The 9,645-nt window shown below is 41.0% G+C and overlaps 1 protein-coding gene across 1 annotated transcript; it reads left to right on the top strand.

Annotated features, from left to right (window-relative positions):
* The first annotated feature begins 397 nt into the window (after positions 1 to 397).
* Positions 398 to 9,500, top strand: MAPK6 (mitogen-activated protein kinase 6). The gene is made up of 5 exons (XM_010148602.1): positions 398 to 1,605; positions 2,292 to 2,436; positions 5,458 to 5,622; positions 6,243 to 6,444; positions 7,063 to 9,500. Exons 1-5 carry the CDS (start codon positions 1,051 to 1,053, stop codon positions 8,159 to 8,161), a joined length of 2,166 nt encoding a protein of 721 aa, XP_010146904.1. The 5' UTR covers positions 398 to 1,050; the 3' UTR covers positions 8,162 to 9,500.
* The last annotated feature ends 145 nt before the right edge of the window (positions 9,501 to 9,645 follow it).

A 9,645-nucleotide genomic window follows, 5' to 3' on the forward strand; every position in this document is an offset into this window, starting at 1 on the left:
TATTCCAAAATTCAGTGACTGAAGTGCAGCATATTGCTGGTTTTGACTGATCTCTTAAGTGCTGTATTGGGAAAACTCCCAATTTTTCTGTGATATTCCCTTCTTTATTAAGATTCCGTAGGATTTTTCATTGCGTGCCTTACATCCTACATAGGTTATATCTAAAACTTTCACAATACGTGTGTGGAAATGCTGGTGGGTGACTGTCGTCAGATTTCCTCCACAGGTTTGAAAAGTACATGTCATTTCTAGTGAGTTTAGGTTTTGTGATGGTTTCTTATTTGGTAACGCGACAGGAAAGACGTTGTTTATTTAGGACAGCCTGAGGAGTTGAGGGAGGAGGAAGACTTCTGCGTGTGCTGGAATACTGATGTTATTTTTCTCTCCTTTTCAGGTTGTCACGGAGTAAAATGGATGGTAGCTTTGATTGTGATTGTGGTGAGCTGGAGCCACCTGATCATTAACAGAAGGCATCTTTTGTAAATCAAGAGCTGCCAGTTTCCTGTTTAACTAGACTGTAAACAAAGGAGAGAAGAAAGAGGAAGAAGGAAAAAAAAAAAGTGCTTACCAGCACCGTAGAATGACGCTGCTCAGGACCAGTCCAACACTGAATGTATCTGCACTGTGAGGAGGAGGATGTTAATAGAAGCCTATTATGTGCATATTTATTCACATTTTTGTTAAATGTTAACCAGTTTAGCACAGTAGAGCTGAGTGCATAGTATGTCATTTCATTCCGTTTGAGTTTCTTGTGAGTATTTTCTTTAATGTCTGCAGAAATGCTGCACCTTTCTTGAACTATGAATGCTGCAATCTTTCTATCTTATGCTCGGTTTGAGTTCTAGAGCTTACGGGCTCTAAATTCAAGGGGACACAACAGGCCTGGCTGGCTCATCATGAAATGAGAGTGTCAAGAAACCATCTTGCAGTCAAAGCCAAGTGTTTCTTCTCCCTTTCTGCAAGACCTTTCCTTCAGATACCGGTGGAAGCGTCTCCGTGTGTTTACAGAAGCTTAGTAGTGTGAGGAAAAGAAGCGTAAAGAATTTAAAAATGGCAGAAAAATTTGAAAGTCTCATGAACATTCATGGTTTTGATCTGGGCTCTCGGTATATGGACTTAAAACCACTGGGCTGTGGTGGAAATGGCTTAGTTTTTTCTGCTGTCGACAATGACTGTGACAAAAGAGTGGCTGTCAAGAAAATTGTCCTTACAGATCCCCAGAGTGTTAAACATGCTCTACGTGAGATCAAAATTATTAGAAGACTTGACCACGATAACATTGTCAAAGTATTTGAAATTCTTGGTCCTAGTGGAAGCCAGTTAACAGATGACGTGGGCTCCCTTACAGAATTGAACTGTGTTTACATTGTCCAGGAATACATGGAGACGGATCTGGCTAATCTGCTAGAGCAAGGCCCCTTACTGGAAGACCATGCCAGACTTTTCATGTACCAGCTGCTACGTGGGCTCAAGTATATTCACTCTGCAAATGTTCTGCATAGAGATCTCAAACCAGCTAATCTTTTCATTAATACTGAAGACTTGGTGCTGAAGATTGGTGACTTCGGTCTTGCACGAATCATGGATCCTCATTATTCCCACAAGGTATGTGAAGAGTGGGAATACTGAGTGAGACATTGACAACCATGCCCTCTTGAAGTAGCATCTTTCTCCCTTTCCCAGAGGGAGGTAGCCTGTAGAAGGCTTTGTTAGCAGGTGGGGTATCGTGTTGGGGATCACAGGAGGACTGGAGGGCTCGCAAATAGAGTAAAATGGGTTTCTGGATGTTTTGTCTCAGATAGGACTGTTGCAAGCAAAAAATAAAACTTGTGGGTTTTACTACATGTGTTCAGAAAAGCAGATTTTTAACAGTCAGTAAAGAACTTGAGATTAAGTGCAAAATTTAGAGGCATAGCTGTGGACTCCTTAGATAAGCTTAAGGGATGCATTCATAGTGGGCAAATGTGGCTGCTTCCTGGGATTGATGGAGAGCTACTGTCGTGCTGGTCTAGATGATCTTTATCAAGAGTGTTCGTTATTATCTCTGCATTTATTTGGCATCTGGGAATAAGAAGGTTTTGCTGCAGTACCTCATTTTACTAATAAATAGTGTCGTACTTCCATGTTTTTGCTGTTCACTCCTAAAAGACAGTGCTGTTCCATTTTGGAAAGGTCGAGGTCCTTGAGACCAAAAACTCCTGTAGTAGTGCATTAAAAGATAAGAAACAGGTAATTAAAAACCCCATACCTCTTAAAAATCTAAGTAAGCTTTGTTGTTTTTAATCCATTAGGGCCATCTTTCTGAAGGATTGGTTACTAAATGGTACAGATCGCCCCGTCTCTTGCTTTCTCCTAACAACTACACTAAAGCCATTGACATGTGGGCTGCAGGTTGCATCTTTGCTGAAATGCTGACTGGGAAAACCCTCTTTGCAGGTAGGTAGAGTGAAAATGTGTGCGTGTGTTCCGAAAAGGAGTGGTACTGCTTGATTATCTTCCTACAAAAGGTCGGTTCTCACAGCTAATAACAGTAGCTGCTGGCTGTCATAATTTGCTATATTGTTATGCAGTGTTATAAGCCATCTCTAAATGGATGCATTTGTAAAGCAGAAGTTCCAGTTTTCTTACTGGTACCAGTGTGTATTTAGATAAATATCACAGTTTAATTTAGTACTCATATATGGTAAAACTGTCTGTAATTAGGCTAAGCTAAATCTATTGGATGCCTAGGAAGTGTTCTAAATACATGTCTATTACTGAATTGATGTGTCCAGGGAGTATTTGAGGATTATTAATGCCCTGAGTATCGCATTCAAAGATTTCTTTTTCCCTAATATAGTCAACCTAATCCCTTCTTTATATTTTAAATCATGATTGAGAGAGTTTTTTTTCCCCCGTTCCCAATTTTTTGTTGCCTACAGACTGTTTTGACCTGACCTTTGTTTCAATGCTATAGGGAGGACTCTTAAGACTTAAAATTTAGCGTGGCACGCCAAGGAGATGTGTAACTTCCAAGCGTTCCTGGTAAGGTAGGAAGCAGTGTTCTGGTCTCGGGAGCTGTTTTTTCTAAGCAAATCTCTCGACAGCCATCCTGTACCACACTGCTGATTTAGCTCAGTGCACAAACTCGAGTCCTTTTAGATAAAAGGAAACTGCCGTTTGCACTGCAGGAGATCACCGCTGTGCTCCACCTGCTGACAGGCTTTCAGTCCTCGGGAGCAGATGAGCTAGTCTAGAGTAAACCCCCAAAATGCTGATTTTTGTGTGCACCCTGGGGCCTCAGCAGCAGCTGTCTTGTTCGAGCCGGCTCTTGGATTTGCTCCTGTTGGTCTGAGTTGCTGGGGTAATACAGATAAAGCCTCTGAGAACTGAGCTGGCATTTCAAAGTTCACATTCCCCTAGATACGTGGGGACTAAGCACACCTCTGCAGTAATTCTTAGCTTTGTGCGACACGGTAATGAAACGGAGCTTTTCCCCGCTACGTACCATTAATGGAGTATTGTCACCTTAAAACCATTATCTTGTAGGAATCGGTGATTAATATGCAAAGAGGCTTTTCTTAACTTGCAGTGAGTTGCTAACTCTGAGTTGCTAGCTCCTGGAGGAATGTCCCCAGTGTGTGAAATGCTGGGCTGATAAGAGATTTATCAGGTTTCCATTGCGTCAAGCGCCTCTGCTGGAAAAGAGTGAAATAGTGGGAGAAAGTCTGTGGATTTCAGCATCGATTGACTGTAACTTGCTAGCGTTTTGGCTTTTTTTTTTTTGAGTAGCACTGGTATTTGCCAGGTTTTTATTTGTCTATTATCTGTGTAGCGAGTTACAATTTTTTTTTTAAACTCGGTAACCAAAATCATAATTTTGTAGGCCCATTTATGTGCCCTAATTACATTGGGTAGGCACCTAGAAAAATATTTTTAGATGTGGATGCGTCCCTCTGGTAACGTAGCCCTGCCACAGTTTTCTGATCTGAAGAGTGGACTTCTTAATGTCATGCATTTGGAAGGTGAAGGTGGTTGGAGATAGGACAATTAGCCTGTCCAGAGACTCTGAATAAAATTCTTGGGCAAAAAGTTGTTTGGATGGCTTGGTTTGCTTAATTCGCAACTTCCTGTCTACTTCTGAGCCATCCCTCAGGAATCCTGCTGTCTGGAAAGCTGACGCAGGTTAAAATTGCAGTATTCCTGGTTGGAGGGAGGGAAGTTGAGGCAGAGGAATTCCATAGCTGTTCTGAACAATTCCAGTAATTTTTTCTTATAAATAAATATTTCAAAATACTCATTTATAGTGGAAAGACAGCTGATTAATTTTAGGATGGATTGGATAGGAAATAATGATGCAGTAGAAGCTGTTTTCCAGCAAATCGCAGACAGTATAACATCTGATAGATTGTATAAAGTAATTTCAAGTAGGAGGACAAAAGAGCTTTTTTAGTCTAGCAAGTAAGTTAACACGAGGCAGGATGGATTCGGTTGGGGAACGTAGGTTTTGGTCAGGTTTGAAGACTCTGCCCCTGCTTGTCTTTAAGTCATCGAGCAGAAGTGCGGTAGGATGTCCAGCACAGGCTCATGCAGACTGATAACACCTAGATTTTTGAAATGGTACAGTCTTATCCTGGCCCCGCTTATTTTTGTATTTAATGTCACCGAAACACTGGCGTGCAAATAATCTGTGTAGCTTCATCTGCTGGTTGGATCTCTAGGGTGCTGCTTGGAGCTGAAGGGTAAGGGGAGGTAGACGAGCTGTGTTTCTGGGTGCTCCAGCCCCAGAAACCAGTTCCACTGGTACTGAATACAGATGCTGCTCATTATTCAGAATTCACCTGCTGTGTAGGCTCTTGTAGTTCCCTTACAGAGAAACTTCAGATCGTTCTAAGAGTGCACTGTAATTTCAATCATAATCAAGTACTTTTTTGCCCTAAATTAATTGACACAGCTTAACTGGCAGGTGTTTTGGGGTTTTTTTTTGTCTTGCTCCTGGCAGTATGACAGGGTTTCAGAGTAGAATATTGTTACAAATGGTTATGGCCTGTAAGACCTCCTGCAGACCTAAACCACTACTGGTTTATTAATAAGGGACACATAATTCAAAGTGAGGTCAAATGTTGAATTTGTTAGGTGGATCAGTTGGGGGAGAGGAATGCAGTGTATAGCCTACCTCAGGAAGGAAGAACGTTGCTGTGGAGTACCTCATCCATGGTGAAAACACCCTTGCAAAAGCTTAAGCTTGGGTTGCGTTATCTGTGTGTAGCAGCTCTGTAATTTTTCGCACGCTACAGCGTTTTTGAGAGCTCTTCAGATTTATTATCGTTCGAATTCAGAACTTCAGCCTTTCTTCTGTTGTAGGAGATAATGGTCCTCTGAAAATAGCTGCTCAGAGCACAAAAATCTGACATGCCTTTCACATAGAGGGGTCGGAAGTGTTTGAAACAGCAGCTTGTATTTTCTCTTGGTGCTTAGGTGCACACGAACTTGAACAGATGCAGTTGATCCTAGAATCAATTCCTGTTGTACACGAGGAGGACCGTCAGGAGCTTCTCAACGTAATTCCAGTTTACATTAGAAACGATATGACTGAGCCACACAAACCTTTAACTCAGTTGCTTCCAGGCATCAGTCCTGAAGGTAAGTAATTCAGAAGGCAATACTTCCTGCACTTCAAAATAAGAGAGTACTGGACAATTCTCTGGAGCATGTGTGTGACTTAAAAGCAAGTTTGGTAGAAGAATCTCTGCCTTCTCTGAAGAAGGATTGTCTGTAATCAAGAAAAAAATTGCTTACATGGTAGCTACGTGGTTATCTGTGGAGTAGAATTGCGAATCTCTGCCGGAGCTGTTTGCCCTGGAATACTGACGGAATTGCTTTATTTTGAGGCCCTGGCCTTCTGAATATAAGGGAGCGTTGGAACGGAGTCTGTATAAAACTGTCTGTCAGATGTTTTTAAAAGTGAGTCTCCAAACCAAACTGACAGTAGTGGTTCCTGATAGCTGTTGGTGGATACTGAATCAGCTTGAAGCTTTGTCCCTCAGTGTTTTTCCTGCTCTAAGTTGAATTATCATTGATCTCGGATTTGACCCGTACTCTTACAGCTGGCCAGTGGCTACAGAGCTCATACCTAGCAGTATGCTGGCAGTAGCTTCACAGGTGGCTACTTGTAAGCAAAGTCATGCCTCTAGAGCAAAGCACTGCACATTAAGATGTCCAGAATGTCATTTTCCTCCTAAATAATAACTTCTTCTCCCTAGCGCTGGACTTTCTGGAGCAAATTTTGACGTTTAGTCCCATGGATCGATTGACAGCAGAAGAAGCTTTGTCCCATCCTTACATGAGCATTTATTCCTTTCCAACGGATGAGCCAATTTCAAGTCATCCTTTTCACATTGAAGACGAGGTTGATGATATTCTGCTGATGGATGAAAGTCACAGCCATATTTATAATTGGGAAAGGTAAATTTAGCGCTTGCTGGGGTGTGGTAGCATAACTGCATGGTTTTGTGCTTGCAGTAATGTTGCTTCATGGGCATCATTTTGGTTTCTGCTTGTTTCTTCTTACACTGACCCGAGAACAAGCTTTCCCCTTCTAGGCAGTGCATTGTCATGGGGTTCATAAATCAGTAGGCTGACTTGGATGTGATGATGCACTCAGGACTCTCCAGTCTGAAGTTATTCTCTGTGGGTTTTTTCCCACAAAACATTCCTCTAAAAACTAAACTGTAAATTAAGAGAGTTTTGATTTTCTTATCTCTAGATATGCTTAACATAGTAGTGAATTGATTTACAGGAGTCATTTAAAGTCAGTCAAATACACGTTAGGGAAGAGCTCTGTGAACAGAGTGAGCTATTGTACATTAATCTGGATGTAAGTTGTTCAGATGTGCACGTGAGGATTACTTTATGCCAGATTAAATTAAAAACCTGGATGTGGTACCTGATTGGATCGAGGAAAAACTTTATCTGTGTTGAATTGTCATTATTCTGTAAGGGAATTTCTGAACTGAAGTGTCTCTGTCTTGGGAGCTAGGAGACTGGTTTTTAGCTGCTAACGCTTAGGAAATTGTTTTACAGATACCATGACAGTCAGTTTTCAGACCATGACTGGCCTATTCATAATAACTATGAAGCTGATGAAGTTCAGCGTGATCCAAGGGCTCTTTCCGATGTTACGGATGAGGAAGAAGTGCAAGTAGATCCTCGCAAATATTTGGATGGAGATCGTGAAAAGTATCTGGAGGATCCTGCCTTTGACACCCACTTCTCCACTGAGCCTTGCTGGCAGTATTCAGACCACCATGAAAACAAGTATTGTGATCTGGAATGTAGTCACACTTGTAATTACAAAATGAGGTCATCTTCATACCTAGATAATTTGGTTTGGCGAGACAGCGAAGTTAACCATTACTATGAGCCCAAGCTTATTATAGATCTTTCAAACTGGAAGGAACAGAGCAAAGAGAAGTCTGATAAGAAAGGCAAGTCTAAATGTGAAAAGAATGGGTTGGTGAAAGCTCAGATAGCACTTGAGGAAGCATCACAGCAGCTTGTTGAAAAAGAAAGGGAGAAGAATCAAGGGTTTGACTTTGATTCCTTTATAGCAGAAACCATTCAGCTTAGTTTACAACACGAGTCTACTGATGTTGATAAATTAAACGACTTGAATAGCTCGGTGTCTCAGCTGGAGGTGAAGGGATTGATCTCAAAGTCGGTGAGCAGGGAGAAGCAGGAGAAAGGCATGGCTAATTTGGCACAGTTAGAGGCTCTGTACCACACGTCTTGGGACAGCCAGTTTGTAAGCAGCGGGGAGGAGTGCTTCCTCATAGACCAGTTCTGTTGCGAAGTGAGGAAGGACGAACAGGTCGAGAAAGAAAATACTTACACCAGTTATTTGGACAAATTTTTTAGTAAGAAAGAAGATGCTGAAATGCTAGAACCTGAGCCAGTAGAAGAGGGGAAGCCTGGGGAGAAGGAAAGAGAAGAGAGCTTCCTCAGTAACAGTGGGGAGCTCCTCTTCAACAAGCAGCTTGAGGCTATAGCTATTCCTCAGTTCCACAGCCCCGTCGGGTCGCCGCTGAAATCGATACAGGCCACGTTAACGCCTTCTGCTATGAAATCCTCTCCCCAGATTCCCCACAAAACGTACAGCAGCATTCTGAAACATCTGAACTAAAACACTCAGCAGACATTTCTTTTATATTCATGAGATGTGTTTGTCTTTTTTTATTACTAGCGTAAGTAATTTTTTTACTTGAATCAGACGGTGTAATTTTGGTATGGATTTCATTTGGTTTTCTGTTTACCATTGTTTTTACAATCCAGAATTACTTTCTATACATGACTTAGTTTTGTTTTTAAACTGGCATGTCGTTTGCACACAAAAATTAAAGAATAGAGCAAAATAATGCAAAACGCAGGAGGTAACAAAAAAAAATGCACTAAACCAAGTAAAAATAACAAAAAAAACCCCCATTCTCTCAGTAAAACAGTGTCCATGTTTTGCAGAAAAAGAACCTTGCCTTGAAATTTACACAGTGAGACTGTACATAATTGCATGAAAACGTCTATTTTTCCCAAAACATTGGGTGTTTTTTTTATTTTTCATTCGTGCGTCTTTCAGACTTCGGTTGTTTTTTTTTTTTCTCCATACTGTACACATTTCTTAGACACATGATACCAGCAGCAACTGAAAACGAATGCAGAATTTGGTACGCATGTGTTATCTACCTCAAGGTAACAGCAGTATGTGGCAAAACATTAACCCACCCATAGTGCTTCTCATTATGCACTTCTATTTAGCCAGCATTATTGTAGTAGCTATTCTTATTGAAAATCAGTCAATATTTATAAATGCTCTGGTATGCATTCTTTATAGTGAAGTGTTAATATGCAGCACTTTTATTTATTTTAGCAAATAAGTATATTTCTGTAATTATAGAAAGTCAACTTAATTTTGTTTTGGAGTTACTTTTCAGATACAGGTTTGTGTTTAGCACTATGGTTTTACTGCCTACATAGCTGGATATAGACTAACATCGGCTTATTCTGAGGCTATCCAATACATCTTTTTGTTTCAATTTTTATTACTTAGTTTTCATTTCAAGCAAAGCACTCACTGTGTATAGGAATTTGTAATTGGAGGTGCTTGATCTCTACAAGAAAAGAAAAAAAAAAGATTAGGAATTGCTTTATTATCAGATGCTCCTAGAAGTCTTAATTGTGTTCATTTTTTCAAAGATTTTGTAACGTTAGTTGTGTGCATGGAAATAATTAAGGTACAACATTACTGTAGGTTAAAGTTCTATATGGTGAGACATTTTGTTTTTACTGTATGTTTTTACCGAATGATTCCCCTCCCCCAAAAAGCAAGCATGAGTAAAATTAGGTTAAATATAGCATGTAGCATCTCGCTCTTCTGAAAATTTGTTTTCCCTTCTGATTTTTTGAAATACTGGATGTATCATTGGCTCCCCTGTTTAAAACAAAAAACAAATAAAAACATGGCCAGCAAACACGACGGGTTTCGACGCTTTGTCCGACGCGGGATGAAGAGGGAGGCGCGAGGGACTGCTGTGCCCCCGCTGGTTGAATTCCGGAGCGCCGGTGAGCGTCGCTGTCCCGGCAGCTTCCGAGGCAGCGCGGCGTTGGGGCGGAACG

This window comes from Eurypyga helias, unplaced genomic scaffold, assembly GCF_000690775.1.
Source record: "Eurypyga helias isolate BGI_N326 unplaced genomic scaffold, ASM69077v1 scaffold26293, whole genome shotgun sequence".
Classification (NCBI taxonomy): domain Eukaryota; kingdom Metazoa; phylum Chordata; class Aves; order Eurypygiformes; family Eurypygidae; genus Eurypyga; species Eurypyga helias.

Bases quoted from the DNA above. Each gene is read 5' to 3' on its own strand.
- MAPK6 (XM_010148602.1), top strand. From the start codon at position 1,051: ATGGCAGAAAAATTTGAAAGTCTCATGAACATTCATGGTTTTGATCTG. The intron at 2,437-5,457 runs GTAGGTAGAGTG...CTTGGTGCTTAG, and splicing joins TGGGAAAACCCTCTTTGCAG to GTGCACACGAACTTGAACAG. The intron at 6,445-7,062 runs GTAAATTTAGCG...ATTGTTTTACAG, and splicing joins CATATTTATAATTGGGAAAG to ATACCATGACAGTCAGTTTT.